Source organism: Triturus cristatus, chromosome 10 (genome assembly GCF_964204655.1).
Source record: "Triturus cristatus chromosome 10, aTriCri1.1, whole genome shotgun sequence".
NCBI lineage: Eukaryota > Metazoa > Chordata > Amphibia > Caudata > Salamandridae > Triturus > Triturus cristatus.
In genome coordinates, this window is record NC_140593.1 from 556699049 (window position 1) to 556727009 (window position 27961).

General features: G+C 48.7%; 1 protein-coding gene across 2 annotated transcripts in view; it reads left to right on the forward strand.

Annotated features, from left to right (window-relative positions):
- Window positions 1-27961, forward strand: part of LOC146789718 (tetratricopeptide repeat protein 21B-like) — a 468517-nt gene that overhangs the window by 225903 nt on the left and 214653 nt on the right. For both annotated transcript variants that reach the window (XM_085630126.1, XM_085630127.1), the window contains exons 12-14: window positions 1078-1216; window positions 20195-20298; window positions 22619-22807. In XM_085630126.1, the coding sequence (XP_085486252.1) occupies window positions 1078-1216; window positions 20195-20298; window positions 22619-22807 (432 nt within the window). The remainder of the gene's footprint in view (window positions 1-1077; window positions 1217-20194; window positions 20299-22618; window positions 22808-27961) is intronic.

Here is a 27961-nt window from a genome sequence, read left to right on the forward strand (position 1 = left end):
AAGAAGCGGCATTCACAACCGGTTTAAAATACAATTTCAGAATAATTGCATCATTAGACCAATCCGCACACCTCAAAATGTCTTGCAAAGCACCCCCCAGAATAAAAGCTTTTGAAGCAGAAGCACTCCTCAGACTGTACACCAAACAAACTTGCACCCACCCCTACATTCCTCATTATCTCTTTCACCCAACGAGCAAGAGTAGGAGGTGATACTGCCTTATATGGGTGCATAAAAGATATTAACAACTTATGCTCAGAAAGGGAACGAAGTCCAGAAATCCTCTTCATCCTCTTGCATACAATGCACCACACATAAATCTTCATGGTCATCAAAATATGGATATAATGTAGTTTCTGAATTTGACTTTGTTCTTTTGCTCAAATAAAAACAAACCCCCTTCTGGATTAAAAATTCTTCCCCAAACATCTAATGCTCGAACAGCTGAAACTCTACTAAATGAGAGAAAACATGACAACAAAATAGTCAACTTTTGAGTCAAAATCTTCAATTCTAGACCAGAATTGTTCCCCAAACCTTCCAGATAGTTAAGCACTCTTGACACATCTCAAACAGAATTATACCTAGACACTGGAGGTTTAGATTCAGTAGTCTGGGTTAAAAAGCTGTTGTGTGTGAAAATGCAAAAGCTAAAAAGTGTGCAAAAATCAATGTCTAACGGTTGAACCATTAACAGGTAATAAAGAAATGTCCATGTTTAAATGTTAGTTTTGTTAACCATAACTTTGAATTGAGAAGGAAAGCAAAAGTCCCCAACTTTCATGTCATGTGACTCTGGCTCCAGCCTGGGCAAGTATGGCGGTCAGTTACACTATTTAACTTGCCTGAGCATGCGCGCCATGTCTGTGAAAGATGTATGGCCTGACGTAAAATACAATGTAATTTGCTTTTTAATTCCATTCCTTGGGTAAGTTAGGAACTCTGAGACCCATGACTCAACATACCAGTTTTTCTAGGGGTAAATGTGACTTTCATAGACAATGAAAAAAGTCTGCATGATCTTGTAGCCTCCATTATCTGCATTCCAGGTGGTGACTTATTGTAGTGTTTCTTTAGGCAATAAACTACAATGAAGCAGCCGAGAAGATCAGTGGACAGGATTTCCTTTCCTACGATCTCGCAGAACTCCTCATTAAGCTCAAGCAGTATCTTAAGGCAGAAAAAGTTCTGAAATCAGCTTTGGAACATGATCCGGGTGAGATTTTTCATGTTTATTTCTGTCGTGTTTAGTATAATCATGAATGAAACTGATCATAAAATGAACAAAAAACTTTAAGGGCTATTTACAGCCCCTATCTGCTTATTGGGTAGCTGGCTAGATAAATGGCCTATCCTCATTTACAATTAGCACTACTTTGCCAAAGCTAGGCCACCATACATCAGAGAGACCCGGCATGTGGAGAGGAAGAAGAAACCAGTTAGGAGATGCCAAGAGTGTCCTGAAACGAGTCATATTCGTGGCTGTTGAGGTGGATACCGCCAGACTCGGTAATACCAGTATACTTTCATGTTCTTTCTCACACACTTTCATTCTCTCAACTCCCTCTATTTATTTATCTCCCCCTTTGTCTTGTCTGTGTTGTTCCTTCTAACTCTCCCCCCCCCCCCACATTACAAGTGATCTGGAGAAGTATCCTCGAGGGATACCACTGTCAGCTGTTTTTTTCATTCTCAATGTCCCCAGGCCTGGCATTACTGGGTCCACAAACTCTGGACTGTAGAGTGGAGATGCACAGGCTGCAGGCAACCCCCCCCCCCCCCCCCCCCCCACACACACACACACACCAGCCGAAGGCAGCTTGAAGACAGCAGTAAACGCTGTCGCCTCACCTCCCACTACAATCACCTGCTCTACTCTCCCCCCCACTTCACCCTTCCTACAATGGCCCTAAAATAGCTCAAACCGGTTTACCACCTGCTACCATCAGGTCTTTTTTTATGTGCAGATTTGGGCTTGTTGGAATGAGGGAAAATATGAAGATCCGTACCCAACATTCCCACGTCTGCGTGTTATTCCCCATTCTGGGGGCAACTGTAATCTGCAGATTTGAGCACGGGGATACTGAGCATATGGTATTCCTGCACCTCAATACAAGTACCTCTTAATACTTGTCCTTTGTCTGTTTCTTCTGACGGCAGTCATAAAACCTTGCATGAGGACCTGTGTGAGAGAGAATTACTGGTGTGGCTGTGTTCTACTTGGAGAAGGAAGCTCTTTCAGTCTTGTTCTTGCACCAGAGACGGCTCCATCAGTCTCTTAGTTATACAATTTATAAATTCCTAGATTTCACGTTTTTTAGTAGTTGATTCAAGCAAACGTGCCTACATCAGCACTAAGTGTTTGGGCTGTGGCTCCTTTAGCTGCTTCATTGGGCATAGGTGCACCCATATTCTCCAAGGTTTTGTTTTGGTGAAGCAAAATGCTGTCTGCAATTGATTAAGTCAGGAATTGATGCTAAGGCAACCTGCTTTAGAAACTTTTATATGGAAATGGTTCAGTCTTTATAGTTATTGTCTTATTTACCATCCTGTCTATAACTATACCTTTCCAAACTTAACTGTTGCTCTTGAAATTGTATCTTAATTAAATGTTCTGCTCTATAATAGAGAACAAAATATCAAAGAAACTACATTGATATTGTCCTTACAGTGAATTCCCCAAAAAGTCTCTCCTAACTGCTGATTGATTGTAGTTGATCAAATGTAAATATATATTGTTTTGTATTAGATTAGAACTAGAAGTGTATTTATATTTATTTATTTATTTATCGAGGTTGGTATAGCTTGAACTTGACCCGAGGGTATTCGAGCGCTTTACAAAGTTGGCAACAGCAGCAATTTCACTAGTTTCATATGGAGTAAATATAAATACATAGTGACAGTATCTAAAAAGTATGCGAAAGACAGTAGTATATGTTGATATATAGATATATATAAAGCGCTTTATGCTGCAGCATTTGCACGAATTGCATGTGGAGTAAACAAAAATACATAGTAACAATATATAAAATAAATTTACGATGGACAGTAGTAGAGACGGACAATAACATTTTGAGGTAGCTCCGGCAGGGTGTTAAGAAGGTGGGCAGAGTAAACATAACATGTGTATTTGTAAAGTGCACGATTACCCGTAGGTGTCCTAGCGCTGAATAATAGATGTTTATTGTTACCCAACTCAATGGTACTCATTTTATCGACCTCAGATGGATGAAAGACTGAGTGGACCCACCGGGATTTGAACCTGTGACCATGAGGTCGAACACAGGCCCCTGCAGTGGCTGCTTTAGTCCACTGAGCCACCAGACCCGACATAGTTTTTTCCCCAAGGCAGTGATGCTCTTTTAAAAAAAAAAATTAAATTTTTTTTTTAGAGTGTGGGGTGGGAGTAAAACAGACCAGTCAGATGGTTTAAGGGAGAGGGTTTATGTATTTATTGAAGTGAAAAAGTTTCTTCTTGAAGAACAAGTTACTTACCTTCGGTAACAATATATCTGTAAGAGACATAGATTAGTTATAGATTCCTTACCTTAGAGTTATCCCCAGGCGTCAGACTCTATCCGTCAAATTTTTCATCCGCAGTACCTCAGCGCATCGAAAGGTGGCATCGGTCGGCTCCGCGTTCGTCGTTGGCATCGTGGTTGCCGGGATGACGTCGTGGTAGCCACTTAGACGCTGCCCTTGCGCTCTCGTCCGTTCTTTTACATGACATTCCGCACCAGAAGCGCAGAGCCATGTAAGACACTGACCACTGGTGCACAAAGCTAGGGCCCAGAAAAAGATTCCCTGACCCTAGAAGTCAGTTCGCAGAGTGGGGAGGATGGGTGGGGCGGTAAGGAATCTATAACTAATCTGTCCCTTACAGATCTATCATTACTGAAGGTAAGTAACTTGTTCATCTGAAAGAGACAATTAGTTATAGATTCCTTACCTTAGAATAGATACCCCAGCAATACCAAACCCGGAGGTGGGTTTGCGAAGCAAGTTCACACCAGAAAGTCCTGGAGAACAGAACGGCCAAAGAAGATGTCTCTCCGGACCGGACGGTCCAGGCAGTAGTGTTTTGTGAACGTGTGCAGAGATGCCCACGTAGCTGCCTGACAGATGTCATTGAGGGGGACTCCCCGTCCCAAAGCAGTGGTTGCTGCCGTCGCCCTGGTGGAATGGGTGCGCAGTCCCACTGGAGGTTCCTTCTTTGCCAAAGAATACCAAGCTTTGATGCACAAAAAGACTTACCTAAAGATGGTCCTTTTGTGCACGGCCCAACCTTTTTGGGCGCCCATGTAGCCAACAAAGAGCTGGTCATCCACCCGGAATTGCTTGTTGTGATCCAAATAAAATGAAAGCGCATGTTTTGGTTCCAGATGGTGGAGCCTCTCTTCCTCCTCAGAAGGAGGTGGAAAGAAGGTGGGCTAAGTGATGGTTTGACCAATGTGGAAAGAAGTAACCACCTTGGGAAGAAAGGAAGGTCTGGTTCTCAGAACAACCTTGTCCGGATAAAAAGCCAGAGAAGAAGAGACGTTGAAGAAAGAGCTTGTAGCTCACTCACCCTGCAAGCAGAGGTGATGGCAACCAGAAAAGCAGTCTTTAGAGTAAGAAGTCTGAGAGGACAGCTATGAAGCGGCTCAAAGGGAGCGCACATAAGGTAAGTAAGTACCAAGTTCAAGTCCCACTGAGGCATTATGAAGGGAACAGGAGGAAAAAGATGAGTAATGCCCTTAAGAAAGCGACTTACAACAGGGGACTTGAAAAGAGAAGGCTGATCAGTAAGCCTAAGAAGGCTGAAATGGCTGAGAGGTAGCCCTTCAGAGTGCCCAGAGGAGAGCCCTGCTGGGCAAAAGACAGGAGGAACAACAGAACCTCAGAAAGAGGGGCAGAAAGGGGATCCACAGCCTTTGCTGTGCACCATGCCACACATTTGTTCCATCTGGAGGCGTATACCATCTTAATGGAGAGATGCCTGGCTGCCAAAATAACATCACAGACTTCGGGAGGAAGGTCAAAAGATGTCAACTGTTGGCACTCAATCTCCATGCAAGGAGGTGGAGACTGGACCGGTTCGGGTGGAGGACCGTCCCCTGCTGCTGCAACAGAAGATCCTCCCGAAGAGGCAGTTGGATCGGAGGATCGATGGCCATGTGTAACAGCTCGGGATACCAAACTCTTCGTGCCCAATCCGGAGCCACAAGGATGACATAGGGCCGGTCGTGCTTGATCTTCTTAAGCACTCTGGGCAGAAGTGATACAGACGAAAGGCAGATTGAAGACCGCTACTCTACTCGTGACGAAAACGTTGGCTCGCGAGTGCCGCCTTGGAAATTCCAACGTGCAGAATTGATGACATTGCGCGTTCTCTTCGGTGGCGAATAGATCTAATCAAGGCTCTCCTCACTGCTGAAAGAGTCCTTGCGCCACATCTGAGTGAAGACGCCAATTTGTGATCCATCATGCACCTGCGGCTGAGTTTGTCCACCCTGGTGTTCAGTGAACCTACCAGGTGTTGAACCACCAGGGATATGCCCTGATGTTCCAGCAATGTCCAGAGATGGAGGGCCTCTTGACATAGGGTCCATGACCCCACCCCCACCCTGTTTGTTGCAGTACCACATGGCGGTGGTGTTGTCCATGAACACCTGCACTACTCTTCCCCGGACAAAGGGAAGGAATGCCTTGAGTGAAAGACGAATCGCCCGAGCTCCAGCAGGTTGATGTAGAGCTCAGACTCCACAGGAGAACAGAGGCCTCTGATCTCCGCCTCTGCCATGTGGCCACCCTACCCTAGAAGTGATGCATCTGGCACCACCGTGTACTCCGGTTGGGGAAGAAAGAGGGATCTGCAGTTCACATAATCCCGGTACGCTAGCCAGCACTGCAATTGGCGCGCAGTGTTCTCCGAGATCTGGATGCAATCAGACAGATTCCCCTGATGCTGTGCCCACTGGAAATTCAGGTCCCACTGCAGAGCCTGCATATGCCATCTGGCATGATCCACCAGCAGGATACAGGAGGCCATCGGACCCAGCAGCTGCAGGGTCTCCCTGACCGAATCCCAGGGTAGAGTCTGAAAGATTGGAACCGTAGCCCGAATATCCCGGACTCGCTGCTCAGGAGGATAGACCTGAAACTGTGTTGTGTCCAGAACCGCTTCGATGAAGAGGGAACTTCTGAGAGGGAGTCAGTTGTGACTTCGGCACATTGATAGAAAACCCCAGCAAATGCAGGAGGTCGGCCATAGTCTAGAGGTGGACAGCCTGGGGCGAGCCTCCCTTCAACAGCCAGTCGACATAGGGAGAAGACTGGAACACCTGATCTGCGCAGATGAGCTGTGACCACCGCCATCACTTTCGTGAACACCCCAGGGGCGCTGGTAAGGCCAAAGGGGAGCACGGTAAACTGAACATGCTCGTGGCCTACTGTGAACCGCAGGTAACACCGGTGGGTCGGCAGCGCGGAGATGTGAAAATAAGCATCCTGCAAGTCCAACGCTACCATCCAGTCTCTGGGGTCGAGGGCAGAAAGGACCTGAGCTAGCATCACCATCAAGCGTCTGATGTTCCTGAGATCCAAGATAGGATGCAGGCCTTTGTACTTCTTGTGCACCAGAAAGTAGTGGAAATAGCAACCACAACCTACTTCTGGGGCAGGAACACGCTCAATGGCTCCCTTGGCCAAGAGAGCCGTAACTTCCTGTTGGAGAAGGGCCAGATGATCCTCCGACATTCGATATTACGGAGGTGGCATGGCTGGGGGGGTAGCTTCGAATGGGAGGGAGTAGCCCCTTCGGACTATTTGCAAAACTCACTTGTCTGACGTGATGGTGCACCAGATGGGGAGGTGATGGCGAATCCTGCCGCCCACTCGCCATTGGTGGCCCTGAAACCGCATGGTCGCATGTCGGAGGATCAGCTGGCCCTTATCCAACAGGAAGTTTCGACACTCTTGGCCAAGGGAGCCATTGAGCGTGTTCCTGTCCCAGAAGTTGGACGTTGTTGCTGTTCATACTACTTTCTGGTGCCCAAGAAGGACAAAGGCCTGTGTCCTACCTTGGATATCAGGAACCTCAACTCCATTCACCGGAAGGAGAAGTTCAAAAAGTTGACGATCAGTCAGGTCCTGTCTGCCCTCGACCCTGGAGACTGCATGGTAGCGTTGGACTTGCAGGACCCCTATTTTCACATCCTCCTCCTGCCGGCCCACCGGCGTTACCTGCGGTTCACGGTAGGCCGCGAGCCTTTTCAGTTTACCGTGCTCCTCTTTGGCCTTGCCATCGCCCCTTGCGTGTTCATGAAACTGATGGCAGTGGTCGCAACTCATCTGCGCGGATCAGGGGTTCCAGTTTTCCCCTATGTCAATGACTGGCTGTTGAAGGCGGGCTGGCTCCAGACTGTAGTCTCCCACCTTCAGACTACGGCCGACCTCCTGCAGTCACTGCTGTTCTCCATCAGCGTGCCGAAGTCACACCTGACTCCCTCTCAGAAGCTCCTCTCCTTCGCAGTGGTTCTGGACACAGCGCAGTTTCGAGTCTATACCCCCCGAACAGTGAGTCCGGGATATTCGGGCTATGATTCCGATCTTTCAGCCTCTATCCCGGGTTTCGGTCAGGCTGACCCTCAGGCTTCTAGGCCTGATGGCCTCCTGCATCCTGCTGGTGGACCATGCCAGATGGTATATGCGGGCTCTGCAATGGGACCTGAAGTTCCAGTGGGCACAACATCAGGGAAACCTGTCCGATTGCGTCCAGATCTTGTATGGCACTGCACACCAATTGCAGTGATGGCTCACAAATCAGGATTGGGTCGACGGCAGATCCCTCTCCCTTCCCCAACCAGAGTTTACAGTGGTGACCGATGCATCACTTCTGTGATAGGGCGGCTACATGGGGGAGGCGGAGATCAGGTGCCTCTGGTCTCCGGCAAAGTCTGGGCTCCACATCATCCTTCTGGATCTTTGGGCGATTCGTCTTGCACTCAAAGCATTTCTTCCCTCTGTCCGGGGAAGAGTAGTGCAGGTGTTCACAGACAACACACCCGCCATGTGGTACTGCAACAAGCAAGGCGGGGTGGGGTCGTAGACCCTATGTCAGGAGGCCCTCCGCCTCTGGACATCAGGGCAATTTGTTGGTGGGTCAACACCTGGCAGATTCCCTGTACGCCAGGGCGGACAAACTCAGTCGCAGGTGCATGATGGATCACGGATGGCGTCTTCACTCGGAGGTGGTGCAAGGTCTCTTTGGACAGTGAGGAGAGCCTTGGTTAGATCTATTCGCTACCGAAGAAAACGTGCAATGTCAACAATTCTGCGCGTTGGAATTTCCAAGGTGGCACTAACTAGGCAACGCTTTTCGTCGCAAGTGAATTTGCAGTCTTCTATTCATCTTTCCGCCTATACCACTTCTGCCCAGAGTGTTGAAGAAGATCAAGCGCAACCGGGCACATGTCATTCTTGTGGCTCCGGATTGGGCACAAAGAGTCTGGTATCCCGAGCTGATACACATGGCCATCGATCCTCTAATCAGACTGCCTCTTCGGGAGGATCTTCTGTCGCAGCAGCAGGAGACGGTCCTCCACCCGAACCTGTCCAGCCTCCACCTTCTGGCATGGAGATTGAGCGGCGGCAGTTGACGTAGTTTGACCTGCCTTCCGAAGTCTGTAGTGTTATCTCGGCAGCCAGGCGTCCCTCCACTAACACGGAATATGCCTGCAGATGGAAGAAATTTGTGGCATGGTGCACAGCAAAGACTGTCGAGCCCCTTTCTGCCCCTTTCTCTGAGGTTCTCTTGTTGCTCCTTTCTTTGGCCGAGCAGGGCTCTGCTCTGGGCACTCTAAAGGGCTACCTCTCAGCCATTTCTGCCTTCCTTAGGCTTCCTGATCAGCTTTCTCTTTTCAATTCCCCTGTTGTAAATCGCTTCCTTAAGGACATTACTCATCTTTTTCCTCCTGTTCCTTTGTAATACCCCTGTGGGACTTGAACTTGGTTCTTACATATCTAATGTGTGCTCCCTTTGAGCCACTACATAACTGTCCTCTCAGGCTTCTGACCTTGAAAACTGCTTTTCTGGTGGCCATCACCTATGCGCACAGGGTGAGTCAGCTCCAAGCACTTTCTTCTAAGCCTCCTTTTCTGACTGTTTATCCGGACGAGTTTGTCCTTCGAACTTGTCCGTCCTTCCTTCCCAAAGTGGTTACTCCTTTCCATATTGGACAGACCTTCACTTTGCCTACCTTCTTTCCACCTCCGCATCCTTCCAAAGAAGAGGCTGTACTGTCTGGATCCAATCATGCGCTTTCCTTTTACTTGTATCGCACAAAACAATTCCGGGTGGATGACCAGATCTTTGGCTACGTGGGCGCCAGAAAAGGTCAGGCCGCGCACAAACGGACCATTTCCAGATGGGTTGTTATGTGCATCAAAGCTTGCTATTCCTTGGCAAAGGAGCCTTGAGTGGGGTTGCACGCCCATGCCACCAGGGCAACGGCTGCTACTACTGCTTTGTGACGTGGAGTCCGCCTTAATGACATCTGTCAGGCAGCTACGTGGGTATCTCTGCACACATTCACAAGACACTACTGCCTGGACAGCCAAGTCCGGAGAGACCGCTTCTTTGGCCGTTCTGTTCTCGAGGACTTCCTGATGTGAACTTTATTTGCAGACCCACCCCCGGGGTTGGTATTGCTGCGGTATCTATTCTAAGGTAAGGAATCTATAACTAATTGTCTCTTTCAGATGAACAAGTTACTTACCTTCGGTAACGATATATCTGTAAGAAACATAGGTTATAGATTCCTTAGCGCCACACCCATCCTCCACGTTCTGCAAACTGACTTCTAGGGTTAAGACTTCCTTTCAGGGCCCTAGCTTTGTGCACCAGTGGTCAGTGTCTTCCATGGCTCTGCACTTCTGGCGTGGGAAGTCGTGTACAGAACGGACGTCAGCGCGCGAGGGCGGCGTCTATGTAGCTACCTTGACGTCAGCCCGGTGACCACAACTCCGACGACGAACACGGAGCGTACCGACCCTACCTTTCGATGCACAGGGGTACTGCTGACAAAAAACTTTACGGATCCAGTCTGACGCCTGGGGGTAATTCTAAGGTAAGGAATCTATAACTAACCTATGTTTCTTACAGACATATAATTACCGAAGGTAAGTAACTTGTTCATCAGGAGGTTGGTCCTGACTGCCACCTTAGGTAGCTCGAGGTTGAGAGCCTCGGCCGTCCTACGCAACACCACAGCGTAAGACGCTCCCTCCTCCGTAGCCACGGTAGGAGGAGACAACATGCCAAGGTCTGGTGAGGTATCCAGACCACTGGCTTCCCCCAGCTCCTCTCTCCAGTCCGGTTCACATTGCAACTGGTTAGTCAAAGGGTCTCCAGACCCCTCCCAGTCCTCCTCCCCCTCCTCTGTTTGCCAATATGGCCTAAAAGGAATGCCAGGATGGAACAGGGGCACAAAAGTAGCCGTCGGTGCTGGATTCAGCGTCGGTCGACGCCAGTCCGGCTTCGTGTCCACCTGAGGGTGGAGGCCAGGGATGACGCCGGCTGGGGACACAACCGGCATCTGCTGCGGTGCCGGAGTCGGTGCCACCGGAGGTGTTACAAGTTCGACCGGTGCCGATCTGGATCCAGGCCTGGATCCAAGGGGACCCTGCGGTACCGGGGCCAAAGCCACCGGTGGTTAAGGCCCAGGGCCCCCAGCCCAGTCCGCGGCGCCCGAAGGTGCACCGGCAGAGTCGGGCTGCCCAAAGATGGCATGCATCACTTCGTAGTAACTCTGAAGTTGGGCAGGGGTCGCTCCGGGTTCTGGGAAGGGAGGGAAACTCCAAGTTGACCCAGCGGGCTCCTCACATGGAGCCGCTGGAGGGGCACCACCCGCATCCCTCGTCGCGTCAGCCGACGGACGGGGAGAAGTCGAAGAGCAACAATGCTTCTTCGACTTCTTCTTGTGATTCGACTTACCTGAGGAGTGCAAAGACTTGGAAGAGGACTGGTGGTGGTGTCTCCGCAACTGGTCCCTCGACCAGAGTAAATGCGCAGTTTTTTCCCCAAGGCAGTGACTCTCCTTTTTTTTTTCTTTCTTTTTTTGAGTATGGGGTGGGAGTAAAACAGACCAGTCGGATGGTTTAAGGGAGAGGGTTTATGAATTTATTGAAGTGAATAAGTTTCTTCTTGAAGAACAAGTTACTTACCTTCGGTAACAATATATCTGTAAGAGACATAGATTAGTTATAGATTCCTTACCTTCGAATTACCCCAGGCGTTAGGCTCGATCCGGAGAATTTTTTGTCTGCAGTGCCTCAGCGCGTCGAAAGGTGGTGTTGGTCGGTTCCGCAATGGTGGTTGGCATATTGGTCGCCGGGACGACCTCGTGGTAGCCACTTAGACGCCGCCCTCGCGTGCTGACGTCTGTTCTTTTACACGACATTCCACGCCAGAAGCACAGAGCCATGCAAGACACTGACCACTGGTGCACAAAGCTAGGGCCCTGAAAAGGATTCCATGACCCTAGAAGCAGAGCGGGGTGGAAGGTTGGGGCGGTAAGGAATATATAACTAATCTGTCTCTTACAGATATATCATTACTGAAGGTAATTAATTTGTTCATCTGAAAGAGACAATTAGTTATAAATTCCTTACCTTAGAATAGATACCTCCGCAATACCAACCCCAGAGGTAGGTCTGCAAACCAAGTTCACACCAGAAAGTCCTGGAGAACAGAACAGCCAAAGAAGCCGTTTCTCCGGACTGGACTGTCCAGGCAGTAGTGTTTTGTCAACGTGTGCAGAGATGCCCACGTAGCTGCCTAACAGAGGTCATTGAGGGGGACTCCCCATCCCAAAACAGTGGTCGCTGCCGTCACCCTGGTGGAATGTCCATGCAGTTCAAATGGAGGCTCCTTCTATGCCAAAGAGTAGTAAGCTTTGATGCACAAAACAAAATACCTAGAGATGGTCCTTTTGTACACGGCCTGACCTTTTTTGGCACCCATGTAGCCAACCGAGCTGGTCATCCACCCGGATTTGCTTGGTGTGATCCAAATAAAATGAAAGCGTACGTTTTGGATCCAGACGGTGGAGCCTCTCTTCCACCTCAGAAGGATGCGGAGGCGTAAAGAAGGTGGGCAAAGTGATGGTTTGACCAATGTGGAAAGAAGTAACCACCTTGGAAAGAAGTAACCACCTTGGGAAGAAAGGAAGGTCTGGTTCTGAGGATGACCTTGTCTGGATGAAAAGCCAGAAAAGGAGGCTTTGAACAAAGAGCTTGTAGCTCACTCACCCTGCGAGCAGAGGTGATGGCAACCAGAAAAGCAGTCTTTAGAGTAAGAAGTCTGAGAGAACAGTTATGAAGCAGCTCAAAGGGAGCGCACATAAGGTAAGTAAGAACCAAGTTCAAGTCCCACTGAGGCATTAGGAGGGGAATAGGAGGAAAAAGATGAGTAATGCCCTTAAGAAAGCGACTTACAACAGGGGACTTGAAAAGAGAAGGCTGATCAGGAAGCCTAAGAAAGACTGAAATGGCTGAGAGGTAGCCCATAAGACTGCCCAGAGGAGAGCCCTGCTGGGACAAAGGCAGGAGGAACAAGAGAACCTCAGAAAGAGGGGCACAGCCTTTGCTGTGCACCATGCCACAAATTTGTTCCATCTGCAGGCGTACACCGTCTTAGTGGTGGGATGCCTGGCTGCCAAAATAGTATCACAGACTTCAGGAGGAAGGTCAAAAGCTGTCAACTGTTGCTGCTCAATCTCTATGCAAGGAGGTGGAGACTGGACAGGTTTCGTTGAAGGACCGTTCCCTGCTGCTGCGACAGAAGATCCTCCCGAAGAGGCAGTCGGATCAGAGGATCGATGGCCATGTGTAACAGCTCGGGATACCAGACTCTTCGTGGCCAATCCAGAGCCACAAGGATGACTTGGGCCCGGTTGTGCTTGATCTTCTTCAGCACTCTGGGCAGAAGTGGTATAGAGGGAAAGGCGGAGAGAAGGCGGCTACTCCAATCACGACGAAAAGCGTCAGCTAGCGACTGCCGCCTTGGAAATTCCAACGTTCAGAATTGCTGACATTGCGCATTCTCGTTGGTGGTGAATAGATCTAACCAAGGCTCTTCCCACTGCCGAAATAGTCCTTGCGCCACCTCTGAGTGAAGACTCCATTCGTGATCCATCGTGCACCTGCGGCTGAGTTCATCCGCCCTGGCGTTCAGGGAACCTGCCAGGTGTTGAGCCACCAGGGATATGCCCTGATGTTCTAGCCATGTCCAGAGCCTCTTGACATAGCGTCCACGACCCCACCCCGCCCTGTTTGTTGCAGTACCACATGGCGGTGGTGTTGTCCGTGAACACCTTCACAACTCTTCCCCGGACAGAGGGAAGGAATGCCTTGAGTGAAAGACTAATCGCCCGGAGCTCCAGCAGGTTGATGTGGAGCTCAGACTCTGCTGGAAACAAGAGGCCTCTGATCTCCGCCTCTCTCATGTGGCCGCCCACCCTAGAAGTGATGCATCTGTCACCACCTTGTACTCCGGTTGGGGAAGGGAGAGGGATCTGCCGTTGACCCAATCCCGGTTCACTAGCCACCATGCAATTGGCGTGCAGTGCCCTCCGAGATCTGGATGCAATCGGACAGATTCCCCTGATGCTGTGCCCACTGGAACTTCAGGTCCCACTGCAGAGCCTGGATATGCCATCTGGCATGATCCACCAGCAGGATGCAGGAGGCCATCCGACCCAGCAGCTGCAGGGTCACCCTGACCGAAACCCGGAATAGAGGCTAAAAGATTGGTATCATAGCCTGAATATCCTGGACTCGCTGCTCAGGAGGATAGACCTCATACTGCATTGTGTCCAGAACTGCTCCGATGACGAGGAGCTTCTGAGAGGGAGTCAGTTGTGACTTCGGCACATTGATAGAAAACCCCAGCAAATGCAGGAGGTCGGCCGTAGTCTAGAGGTGGGAGACGACAGCCTGGGGCGAGCCCCCCTTCAACAGCCAGTCTTTGAGATAGGGGGAAGACTGGAACCCCTATTCTGTGCGGATGAGCTATGACCACTGCCATCACTTTCGTGAACACCCGAGGGGCACTGGTAAAGCCAGAGGGGAGCATGGTAAACTGAAAGTGCTCGTGGCTTACCATGAACCGCAGGTAGCGCTGGTGGGCCGGCAGGAGGGGGATGTGAAAATAAGCATCCTGCAAGTCCAACGCTACCATCCAGTCTCTAGGATTGAGGGTAGAAAGGACCTGAGCTAGCGTCACCATTTTGAACTTCTCCTTCCAGAGGAAGCGTTTGACGTTCCTGAAATCCAAGATAGGATGCTGGCCTTTGTACTTCTCGGGCACCAGAAAGTAGTGGGAATAGCAACCACGACCTACTTCTGGGGCAGGAACACGCTCGATGGATCCCTTGGCCAAGACAGCCGTAACTTCCTGTTGGAGAAGGGTCAGATGATCCTCCGACATTCGATGGTACTGAGGTGGCATGGCTGGTGGGGGGGGGGGGGGAGCCTCGAAGGGGAGGGAGTAGCCCCTTCGGACTATTCGCAAAACCCATCCGTCTGACGTGATGGTGCGCCAGTGGGGTAGGTGATGGCGAATCCTGCCGCCCACTGGTGGCCCTGAAAGGTCGGACTAGGAGGGTTTGGAGGCTGCTGGAGAGGGGACTGTGGGGGACTGGCCTGCTTGCTAGCCCCCAGACCCACGACGGCGGGTTCCACGTCCCTGGCTGCACTGAGGCTGAACAGATTGTGCCGGCCTGTGGCTCTGGGTGGAACGTAGCAGGCACCCCTTCCGTAGCCACGAAAGTGGCGAAAAACAGACTGCGCAGGTTGGGTGGTGGAGAGGCCCAGGGACTTGGCCGCAGTCCTTGAAGCATTCCAGTGCTTTGTCGCCGAACAGGCGACAGCCATCAAAGGACATTTTCATAAGGGTAGCTTGGACATCCCTGGGAAAGCCAGTCGACCATAGCCAGGTGTAGCGTTGAAGAGCTACCGATGTTGAAATCGTCCTGCCTAGCGAGTCTGCGGTGACCAGCCCACATCGGATGGTAAACTTGGCTGCGTCTTTTCCCTCGGCGACTGCATGGAAGAGCACGGCCCGGGCCTCCTCCGGGCACTGGGGCAGCACATGCGCCACCGTATCCCACACAGAGTGGGTGTAACGGCCCAACAGACATGTGGTGTTCACTGATCGCAGTCCCAAGTTAGAGGAAGAAAACATCATCTTCCCAAGGTGGTCCAGCTCTTTGGATTTCCCATCATGTGGTGCGTTAGGGAATGCACCTTTTGGATGTTGAGACTTGGACCACCAAGCTCTCAGGGGTGGGGTGCTGGGAGAGGAAAGTGGGGTCGGCCGGGCAGTGGCGTCGGGCAATCATCCTATCCACAGGAGCCCCTGTGTTGGTGCCCAAAAAGATGTCAGTGAGGGCTTCATTAAATCTTCTCAGAGCCCCTGCTACTGTTTAATGAAGCCCTCACTGACATCCTTTTGGGCACCTGGTCCAGGCCCAACACAGGGGCTGCTGTGGATCGGATGATTGCGCGATGCCACCGCCCGCCTCCGGGTGACCCCACTTTCCTCTCCCAATACCCCACCCCTGAGAGCTTGGTGGTCCAAGCCTCCACCTCCGAAGGCGCATTCCCTAACGTACCACCTGAATCCAAAAAGCTGGACTATCCTGGGAAGATGTTTTCTTCCTCCAGCTTGGGACTGCGGTTGGTAAACACTGCATGTTTGTTGGGCTGTTACACCTACTCCGTGTGGGATACGGTGGCGCAAGTGCTGCCCCTGTGCCCTGAGGAGGCCTGGCCCGTACTCTCCCGTGCAGTTGCCGAAGGGAGAGACAGTGAAGTTTACCATCCGCTGTGGGCTGGATACCGCTGACTCACTAGGCATGACAATTTCCACATCGGTAGCCCTTCGACGCTACGCCTGGTTGAAGTCGACTGGTTTTTCAGGGGATGTCCAATCCACCCTTATGGACATGCCCTTTGATGGCCGTCGCCTATTCGGCGACAAGGCAGACAATGTGCTGGAGTGCTTTAAAGACTCTCCGGGTTACAGTGAGGACCTTGGGCCTCTCCACCGCCCACCCTGTGCATTCTGCCTTTCGCCACTTTCGTGGCTACGGAAGGGGTGCCCTGCCACGTCCCGCCCAGAGCCACAGTCCAGCACAAGCTGTTTAGCCCCTGTGCTGCCAGAGATGAGGGAACCACAGCCGAGGTTCTGGGGGCCAGCGGATGGGCCAGTCCCCCACAGTCCCCTCTGCAGCATCCTCCAAACCCTCCTGGTCCGATCTTTCAGGGCCACCAAAAGCCAGTGGGCCTCCGGATTTTCCATCACCTCCTCTACTGGCGCACCATCACGTCTGACTGGTGGGTTTTGCAAATAGTCCGAAGGGGCTACTCCCTCCCCTATGAGACTACCCCTCCATCCATGCCACCTCTGTACCATTGCATGTCGGAGGATCATCCGGCCCTTCTCCAACAGGAAGTTTCTGCACTCTTGGTCAAGGGAGCCATTGAGCGCATTCCTGCCCCAGAAGTAGGACGTGGTTGCTATTCCCACTACTTTCTGGTGCCCAAGAGGGGCAAAGGCCTGCGTCATATCTTGAATCTCAGGAACTTCAACCGCTTCCTCCGGAAGAAGTTCAAAATGTTGACGCTTGCTCAGGTCCTGTCTGCCCTCAACCCTGGAGACTGGATGGTAGCGTTGGACTTGCAGGACCCCTATTTTCACATCCCCGTCCTGTCGGCCCACCAGCGTTACCTGCGGTTCATGGTAGGCCAGGAGCATTTTCAGTTTACCGTGCCACACTTTGGCCTTACAAGAGCCCCTCTGATGTTCACAAAACTGATGGCGGTGGTCGCAGCTCATCAGCGCAGATCAGGGGTTCCAGTATTCCCCTATCTCAACGACTGGCTGTTGAAGGCGAGCTGGCCCCAGACTGTAGTCTCCCACCTCCAGACTACGGCCGACCTCCTGCATTCGCTGGGGCTCTCAGTCAGCATGCCGAAGTCACACCTGACTCTCTCTCAGAAGCTCCTCTCCATCGGAGCGGTTCTGGAGACAATGCAGTTTCGGGTCTATTCCAGCCCCCCTCCCTGAACAGCGAGTCCGGGATATTCGGGCTATGATTCCGATCTTTCAGTCTCTATCCCGGGTTTTGGTCAGGGTGACCCTCAGGCTACTAGGCCTGATGGCCTCCTGCATCCTGCTGGTGGACCATGCCAGATGGTATATGCGGGCTCTGCAGTGGGACCAGAAGTTCCAGTGGGGACAACATCAGGGGAACCTGTCCGATAGCGTCCAGATCTCAGAGGGCACTGCACACCAATTACAGTGGTGGCTAGTGTACCGGGATTGTGTCAACTGCAGATCCTTCTCTCTTCCCCAACCGGAGTACACGGTGGTGACAAATGCATCACTTCTAGGGTGGGGCAGCCACATGGGAGAGGCAGAGATCAGAGGCCTCTGTTCTCCGGCGGAGTCTGAGCTCTACATCAACCTGCTGGAGCTCGGGGCAATTAGTCTTTCACTCAAGGCACTCCTTCCCTTTTTCCGGGGAAGAGTAGTGCAGGTGTTCATGGACAACACCACCGCCATGTGGTACTGCAACAAACAGGGCGGGTTGGGGTCATGGACCCTATGTCAAGAGGCCCTCCATCTCTGGACATGGCTGGAACATCAGGGCATATCCCTGGTGGTTCAACACCTGGCATGTTCACTTAACACCAGGGCGGACAAACTCAGCCGCAGGTGCACGATGGATCACGTATTTGCAACTTCCCTCGGAGGTGGTGTAAGGTCTCTTTCGACAGTGGGGAGAGCCTTGGTTAGATCTATTCGCCACCGAAGAGAACGTGCAATGTCAGAAATTCTGTGCGTTGGAATTTCCAAGGCGGCACTCACAAGGTGACGCTTTTTGTCGCAAGTGGTGTTGCGGTCTTCTATACGCCTTTCCGGCTATACCACTTCTACCCAGAGTGCTGAAGAAGATCAAGCGCGACCGGGCTCATGTCATCCTTGTGGCTCTGGATTGGGCACGAAGAGTCTGGTATCTGAGCTGCTACACATGGCCATCGACCCTCCAATCAGACTGCCTCTTCAGGAGGATCTTCTGTCGCGGCAGCAGGGGGACTATCCTCCACCCGAACCTGTCCAGCCTCCCCCTTCTTTCGTGGAGATTGAGCTGCGGCAGTTGACCTCATTTGACCTACCTCCCGAAGTCTGTGGTGATATCTTGGCAGCTAGGCGTCCCTCCACTGAGACGGTATACGCCTGCAGATGGAACAAATTTGTGGCATGGTGCACAACAAAGGCTGTGGATCCCCTTTCTGCCCTTCTCTCTGAGGTTCTCTTGTTCCTCCCTTCTTTGGCCCACCAGGGCTCTTCTCTGGGCACTCTGAAGGGCTACCTCTCAGCCATTTCAGCCTTCCTTAGGCTTCCTGATCAGCCTTCTCTTTTCAAGTCCCCTGTTGTAAGTCGCTTCCTTAAGGGCCTTACTCATTTTTTCCCTCCTGTTCCCTTCGTAATGCTCCTGTGGGACTTGAACTTGGTTCTTACATATCTAATGTGTGCTCCCTTTGAGCCACTTCATAACTCTCCTCAGACTTCTTACTCTAAAGACTGCTTTTCTAGTTGCCATCACCTCTGCTTGCAGGGTGAGTGAGCTACAAGCTCTTATTCAAAGCCTCCTTTTCTGGCTGTTCATCGGGATAAGGCCGTCCTGAGAAGCAGACCTTCATTTATTCCCAAGGTTGTTACTTCTTTCCACATTGGTCAAACTATCACTCTGCCCACCTTCTTTCCGCATCCTTCTAAGGAGGAAGAAAGGCTCCACAGTCTGGATCCAAAACGTGCACTTTCATTTTATTTGGATCGAACCAAGCAATTCTGGGTGGATGACCATCTCTTTGTTGGCTCCATGGGCGCCAAAAAAGGTTGGGCCGTGCACAAACGGACCATCTCTAGGTGGGTTGTTTTGTGCATCAAAGCTTGCTACTCTTTGGCAAAGAAGGAGCCTCCAGTGGGACTGCCTGCCCATTCCACCAGGGCGAAGGCAGCGACCACTGCTTTGGGACGGGGAGTCAATGACATCTGTCATGCAGCTACATGGATATCTCTGCACACGTTCACAAAACGCTATTGCCTGGACAGTCAAGTCCTGGGAGACTGCTTCTTTGGCCGGTCTGTTCTCCAGGACTTTCTGGTGTGAACTGGGTCGCAGACCCACCTCCGGGGTTGGTATTGCTGGGGTAGCTTTCTAAGGTGAGGAATCTATAACTAATTGTCTCTTTCAGATGAATAAGTTACTTACCTTCGGTAACGATATATCTTGAAGAGACATAGATTAGTTATAGATTCCTTACCGACCCACCCATCCTCCCAGCTCTGTGAACTGACTTTTAGGGTCAGGGAATCCTTTTCAGGGCCCTAGCTTTGTGCACCAGTGGTCAGTGTCTTGCATGGCTCTGCGCTTCTGGCGTGGAATGTCGTGTAAAGGAACGGACCTCCGCGCGTAAGAGCGGCGTCTGAGTAGGTACTGCGACATCATCCCGGTGACCACAACGCCAACGACGAACGCGGAGCAGACGGACGCCACCTTTCGACGTGCAGGGGACTGCTGATGAAAAATTCTCCAGATCCAGTCTGACACCTGGGGGTAATTCTAAGGTAAGGAGTCTATAACTAATCTATGTATTTTACAGATATATCATTACCAAAGGTAAGTAACTTGTTAGTCAAAAAGTGACTGGAGGTACCGCTTTCTCTGGATCTGCGCTGGCTGGCGCGGAAAAAGAAAGAACTGACGTAAGCGAGCGAGGACGGCATCTAAGTAGCTACTCCGACGTCATCCCGGCCACCACGACGCCAACGACTAACGTAGAGCCGACTCACACCACCTTTCGACGCGCAGGGGTACTGCTGACAAATTCTCCGGATCCAGTCTGACGCCTGGGGGTAAGTCTAAGGTAAGGAATCTATAACTGTCTCTTTCAGATTTGAGGGAATGATTGTCACGTAAAATTGAGGCAGAGAGTTACAGATTCTGCGAGCGTTCGTGTATTACTGCTTCCATTTATGTATTTAAATGATTTATGTGACCAGACGGAAAACTTTCATATTAATTAATTTAACATTCTCCAGGTATGTCAGTGTGAATAACTTACTTGCATTTTCTTTCAGTGAATGATTTGCCTTCAATGGTCAATGATGTTAAGTACCTGATTTTACTAGCAAAGACCTATAAAATCATTAAGAAAGAAGAAGTGGCAGAGACATTTAACAAGGTATGGAGTGGTATCGTTTTCAAACTGGATCTGATGTCTCATACTACTTTTTGGGTTTGCCAGTTTTAATATTTAAGAAGGCACTCCTGTATGATAAACATTACAGGCCAACATGGAAAGGTTAAGGAAAGCCATGGCCGAACACCATTCCTAGTTGTGTATGCTGCAAAGGTTTTGACCCTCTCTTCAAGATGCAGTTGTCGTACAGTTTCCAGTCTAACACCTTCTGTTTCTCCACACTATAGGCCACAGTTCTATTCAGAAAAGGAATAGGTTTCACTTATCAGAAATTCAGCAATATATATTTTTTATTTTCACTTGCTGGAGTTGGAGCTTTTCTTAGCTATTGTATCAGGGCCACAGGTTCTGGCATATCACAGCTGTTTATTTGCAGACACCACCAGAACCGATTTTAAGGTGTTACCTTTCAGGCTACCCCCACCATGTGATTGTACTATAGAATTTCGAGGCTCGGAATAATGCAGTACATTAATATCATAGACAGCATATCAAGGGACAAAACATTGATAGGTAAGTACATATTGAGGAAGTATAGATTAACTATTCTGAACTCCAAATATATGCACATTTAAGATATATATTGTCAAGGTACATATATGTGAAGCTAGGTAGAGAAAATTTAGACTTGCCCTTCAGTATTTTGTCCTTTGAATTTGTGTGCACAATATTTGGTACCATCGAGATTCCTACCTTCATATTTGGGGAACACATCTCGCCATATGTGACCCTTCAACAAGTCCTCTTTAGCCTTAGAGTCCGACGTAGCAGGCTCTACCATACATTAAAGTCCTGCTCGAGCTTCACAAGGGAGCGGACTTTTAATGGCCGGTAGAGCACGATACCAAGGGCTCTAAGGCTATTAGAACATTCCGTCGCTAGCGGACACAATGCTTGATTTGTAAAAAGAAAGGTCTCTCAGAGCCCGAAGGAGTTTAAATCCCCATGGGCTATGAGAGGCCTTTTTTCACAGCAACAGCTGTGAAATGAAAATAACATGGTAATGTTGCCCTCCGGGATTCTAACAGCCATTAGAAGCCCGGAGCATTCCATTGTCTTCAATGGAGCGCTCAACATTTCAATGTTCTAATACGCATTGGAGCACTGCTGCACTGTAATAGGATTCAAAGAGTCTACCTTCTGCTTCCCCTTCTGTAAATGCAAGAAATATGTGTGAAATACTCTTTTCATAGAACCATTTGTGCGACAAAAGCTCTTATGTATTGCAGGAGCAGAACTTGAAAAATGTACAATAATCTTGAAAACAAAAACATTTTGAAAAGACTCCACAGCAGTGTGTAGTGTACTGCCCTGGCGCTTTATTAACACATTTCTGGAAAGTTTCCTCTGCAGTTCAACTAATCCGAGATTTCTAGATTTTAAAGTGGGTCCCTGGATACTTTAAAGGGATAGCAAGCCATTGTTGTAACCTGATGCTAGGCTGCGGATAGAGTACCGATTTTTGCAAGTTAATCTTTTGTCCTTCTATGTAATTTTGTTTTGGAGGGGGTAGTTTTATATAGCACGAACTCGGGTATCGGAGTGCTTTACATTAGCACCAGTTGCGTTACAGACGGACACCTTCATTTTGTTAGGCACGGGGGATAAGTAATATGCCCAGAATCATGTAGTGGCGTAGCTAGCCCTTTGGCTGCCGGAGGCAATCCCAGTTTTGGCCACATTGAAGGGGAGGGGAGGGGTGCTGCCAAGATTCTTCAATTTACCGCGGCGGCCGATTGAAGAGTGGGGGAGGGGGGGGGGAGGGAAGCACATCTGAAGTGGCAAGCCCTATATAGAACATTTTATATGATTTTTAGTAAATAAAAACTGGAAATTTGCAGCTGCCAGTTCCTGAAGCATCAGTGTTTTGTATCAGAGGCCTCTATAGATGCATCTTCCTTCCCTATTGCTTCTGCACTCTACCTTTACTCCTTGCCCAAGTCTGGTGGTCCCCACCTCCCCCCATTTGTGTCTGGTTCTCCCACATATTGCACAATTTCAATGTATTTTTATTTTTAAATGTATATTGGCATTTGCGCTTGGACTTCATGTCACTTTTCATTTTAACATTGACTTTAATGTCTCAGACTGTACCACATTATATTATTAAATGTTCAAATTCTTTGTATTCCTGTACAAAGCATTTGCATCTGTTTCTTCAACTGAAAAGATGTCTTTAAATACAATGAATCTCGTTAGAAGCCTCCTTCTTATAGATTCTTGGTAAAGGGGGCTTTCTTGTAGAATCTGGCACTTAGTTATTTTTTCTCTACTGATTGGACACTCTTTTGTATTCCCTTAGGCATTTGATATCCAGTCCAGGATCCTAAAACGTGTCCATGTTGAACAGCCAGAGATGGTCCCATCCCAGAAGCAGCAGGCGTCTGTTATCTGCGTTCAGCTTGCTGAGCAGAACTTGGACCAGAAAGACTTTGAGAAAGCCATAAAATACTACAAAGATGCACTGTTCTACTCGGAGTCAGACAGCAAGGTGAGTACATAACTAAATCTGCTCTGCTTCTATTAGCATAGAACTATACAAGGATTAATATCACTGTTCACTGCTTCTCAGCACAAGCGAAGGTTTAAGATCATGTTGTAAAATTCTGCTAAGGTCCAAATCCTAACATTCCTACTGAACACATATTAATAGGAGTTGTAATGTGTAAAGCTCCATGAAATCAGGAGGTCTTCTACATCTTACCATCTCCTATTACTCTGATGGAATGCCTGTAGCAACAGAAGCAGGTTTCAAAGTGTACACAGTTTGGCAGCTTGAAACATTCACAGCTATTCTACAGCCCTCATACCACTGACCTGCTTTATGGTTTCCCCTACCAATACACTTTTTCTCTGCCTTGTGTGGATACCACAATGTTATTATTTTGTCTAAGAGTTGTCTACCTTGGTTGCATTACTCACACCAATAGGAGGTTCTTGGGCTTCATTGAGTTTTAAAAGGTGAGTAGATTTCTCTGCTGACGGCTCCCTCTTCTTGGTAACTACTTTCAACCATTCTACTTGGTGCGAGGTTGAGGTGTCTCTCATGTTTAGGACTGTTGCCTCCATTTCTAATGAGCTTTTTAGGATTTTACAGAGTCATGTCCAATAGTACTTGTCTGCATTAATGTTGGGGCTTCTATGTGGGATTTTAGAGTGCAGATGTAACCACCAATTTGATCTCTTTATGATGCCTAGAATAAAACCGGACGACTGTGGTGCTTAATACAGTTGAATTGCATGCAGTACCAGACACACATCGAAAGGTACATTTGTAAGCTAATGGCAGGTAGCACCATGAACTTGCTTGTCTTGACAATGAAAATGCCATCAGAGAGGCAGATTTGGTACTTAGGCAAGAGTGCTTTTGCAGATTCAGGCCCAAGACCATTACTGGTCGTTCTCTTACATGAAGCCTCTAAATATTTCAAATTGTGGGATTTTCCAGAGAAATCTACATCTCCTCGTATCATTGCATCTGTACTGACCTTTACCATAACTGTCGCTCAAAGTGCTGTTACTTCGCCATCGGTGGCGTGCGAAGCATGCATGTTAGAAAAAGAAAGTTGTTTTCTAGTGGACCAGCAAGGTAGGACCCCTTGGAATACCTTTGGATATATAAACATCACATCTTGCTAAGATAGCCGGAGGAGATCAGGACTTCCCTGCCGACACACTGACACGAGACGCTGACGTTACTCCAGTATTGGAACTTTCATAGATTCACATGCTTGAATCATTCCCCGTCGTCATAGGAGACCACGGTATTTAAAAATAGTAGTAATAGACTTAGTAGAAGTAATAGTACACTGATGGGTATAGACTAGAAAGGCCTAGGCCGCTCAGGTTATTAACCTATCATGGTTATTATTAAAAAAGAACCAAAGTTCTGCCTCAACCAATCAGCATCCAGCCACCCTCTAGAACCCTCCAGAGAGAAAGTCAGCACCTCAGATTTCCTACTGCACATTGTGCTAAGGGGGTCTCCTCAGAGCTCTGCTCTGTCTTCTCTTCTAAAGGACATTTTCAGGATTTCCTGTCAGGAAAATACTTTAACCTCATTATATTGATATTAGAGTGGATTTGCTTATTTTTTGGGACTGAACTATGGCTGATAAGATTAAGTAGGCTCTCTTTAGAGAATGTGCCACTTGTTTGAAGAAGAGGCTTTATGTAGAGGACCCTCATAAAGACTGCATTTATTGTTTGTACCCTCCTCATAAGGCTACAGACTGCAAAATTTGTCGTACATTCTCAAATAAAACCCAGAGTGACTGAGAAGGACGTCTTTTAATTTGGCTTAAAAAATTGAAAACTAGGTCTGATCCTGTATCAGATTCAGAAAGTGAGCAGTCAACCTCTTCTAAAACTTCTAAAGCTTCAAAAATCTCTTCAAACAGAGCCAGGGATCCTTCACAGTCGGATACGGTCACTGCCAGGAAATGCGCCAAGAAGTCCCCTAACGAATCTTTCTCTGAGCTCAGTAAGGGCTCTCACAAAAAAGATCAACTTCCTAAGACTGTTTCTGAGCCGGATACACCCCCAGCTCATCTAAAATTAACATGGAAAAAAACCTCTTCTGACAAGCCATCAGTCAGTTCTCTTGTGAAGGAGGGTGTTTTAACCATTTCGTCGATGAGAGGCTGCTCTGCAGGCACGTCAATAACTTGTTCTATGGCTCTTTGTCGATGACATCCTTGATATCGTCGACACAGTGTCCAATTTCGTCGACAATTCTTCTGATACCCAAGGAGAAGCATCTTCTATGAGTCTTCGTCGAGTAAGGTACAGTCGACGAAGTCGTCGTCGACGGAGGCATTGACGAAACTACAGCAGTAGACGAGACAGTCTTGGTTGTCAAGCATGCCACCATCTAAGATATCGTCGTTGAAGAAACAGTCGATGAAGAGGCAATCGCCGGCCAGCGTTGACTAGATCTCTAGCGTTAACGAAACCGCAACTATCGTCAAAGTCACGACCGTCGACAACGTCACCGTCGACAACTGAGGCAAAATCTTTGGAACTGAAGACACCGTCATCGATGCAGTAGTTGACGATTATTGTCTATGAAGAAAACATCACCATAAAAGACACAGGAAGTGGAAATTACACCAGAGCACACTTCGCCCAGTAGAATTACGCCTTTATTGCCAACTCATCTACTGGAAGGGCATGATGAAGATTCCCAACAAGATAGTGGTCCATTTGGGGATGCTTATAGTTCATCGGAGTTGCACGTTAAGTGTCAACCATATGATGATGAGGATGATGATTAACAATACTATGATCAAGCCTATTTTTTACAGCCTGCGCAAGTACACCAACTCTTTTACTTTTTATTTTTATAGCACTATTTTATTAGAAGTTTGCGATACACATCCTGATATAAGATAGTTTCATTTATGGTTACATGTGAGCATTCAGATTGTGTGTACATCTTATTGAGTGCCTTAGTGACATTGCACTGTTAAGTACAAGTAATTAATACGTAAGCTAATAGTTCATGACACCATTGTAACCACAATTTGTTCAGAGCAGTACATCTCATATCTCTGCATATCTTCATTCATGCTACAAGATTACAGGCACACTTTCCACCGGCCAGGGCCAGCCAGTAGACACCTGCCATCTCCGGTGGCTTCACCTTTACGACTAAATACTCCTGCTGTATTATGGGTCCCTAGTACTCTACAAGTTGTTCCTCTCCATGAACCAGCCTCTTCAGGTGAGGAGGGGGAATTGCATGACATGGCCTCGGAATGGGACGATTACAGAATGTCATCGCCTGCCTCACCAACACCCCCTCCAGTAGATTCCCCACTTGAGGATATTGGGGTATTTCACAACTTGTTGGAGCGTGCAGTGAAACAATTTGCTATACCTATGCCATCCAAACAAGCTGACTGCTTTTTATATGATTTTAAAGAGCCTTTTCCAAAGACAGTTAGAACTATTCCCATTATAGATTATATTTGGGATGAAGGTATTAGGATCAAGAAGAACCCAGCCTCAGTACCAGTGGTACTGCCACGTCTGGATATGAAATATAAGACCACAGATGATGCCCCAGCGTGCCTCACAGGTCATCCAAAGCCAGACTCTGTGGTAATGCAGGCCGCTCAACTACGCTCCAAAAATTGTGCGGCGCCTTTATCTGCAGCCCCGGACAGAGAAGGCAGATGTCTGGATTCCATTGGCAAAAAGTTCTCTGCGATGTCTGCACTAACAGTTAAGGCTGCAAATTCCCTGGCGATTCTAGGGCGCTACGATCGCCAAATGTGGCCGGACATTGCCTCGTATATCGACCGGCTGCCAGAAGATTTGAAGGAAGAAGCAAAAAAGATTCTGCATGAAGAAGAGAGGGCATCCAATGAGATAATGTGACCGGATTAACGCAACTGGCTGGAGCTTTCAGTATTGCGCAGACAGGGATGGCTCAAAGCCACCTAATTTCCTCCAGAGGTTCAAAATAAGATATTGGATCTCCCATATGATGGGGAAGCTCTTTTCGGTAGCCATGTGGAAGAGGCCCTCAAAACCATCAAGGCAGACATAGATACTGCCAAGTCATTGAGGACGCTGCAATTCAGAAAAGTTCCCTTTCGAGGTTCTAGGGGAAGAGGACAGCCTTCCTACAGAGGGGGGTATCAGCAATACTGCTACCCAACATACTCTTCGACACCTCAGTCATACCGGCCTCAGTACCAGCAGAGGCAGCCGCTCCAATCATCCTACATCTTACCAAATAGAGGGAAAACACAACGAGCTGGCAAGGATGCTGGCCGTCGACAATGATAAACCACAGGCTCCGGCTCCATCTCTCCTTCCTTCAATTTTATGTCCAACTCATCCTACCCGCCTAGGAGGCAATATATCCCACTGCCTCCATCAATGGCAGTCCATTAGTATGGACCAGTGGGTCCTTTGCCTAGTACAATTGGGACACACTCTAGAGTTTATACAGAAACCACCTACAACCCCTCCTCAAATCTCCGTCCACAGGCATCTCAAAGCACTTCAGAAGGAGGTCAGAAACATGCTTCAGAAAGAAGCAATAGAAAAGGTCCCATTATCCAGCAGGGGCACTGGTTTCTATTCCTGTTTCTTCATGGTCAGAAAGAAGTGAAAGCAGTGGAGACCGATTTTGGACCTCCGAAACCTAAATCTGTACTTAAGGAAACAATTGTTCCGAATGATAACATTGCAAGAGGTGCTGAAGCTCCTACATCAATGAGATTTTATGACAACCTTAGACCTCCAGGATGCCTACTTCCACATTCCTATTTATCCAAAACACAGAAAATACCTGAGATTTGTGGTAGCCGGATGCCACTACCAATTCAGAGTCCTTCCCTTTGGCCTGAAGTCAGCTCCCAGGATTTTTACCAAGTGCTTGGCTCCAGTCGTAGCATTTCTCAGACAACAGCAACATCAAGTCTTTCCATCTCTGGACGACTGGCTGATCAAAGCTCCGTCCGAAGCAGCAGCAATAAAATCCACAAAAGTCTGCACTACTCTTTTCAAGAGATTGGGTCTTACGATCAATCTACAAAAATCCAATCAAATTCAGTTTTAAAAAATTGTCTTCCTAGGAGCTCATTTAGACACAGTCTCCTTAAAGGCAAGTCCTGCGGAAGAGCATAAA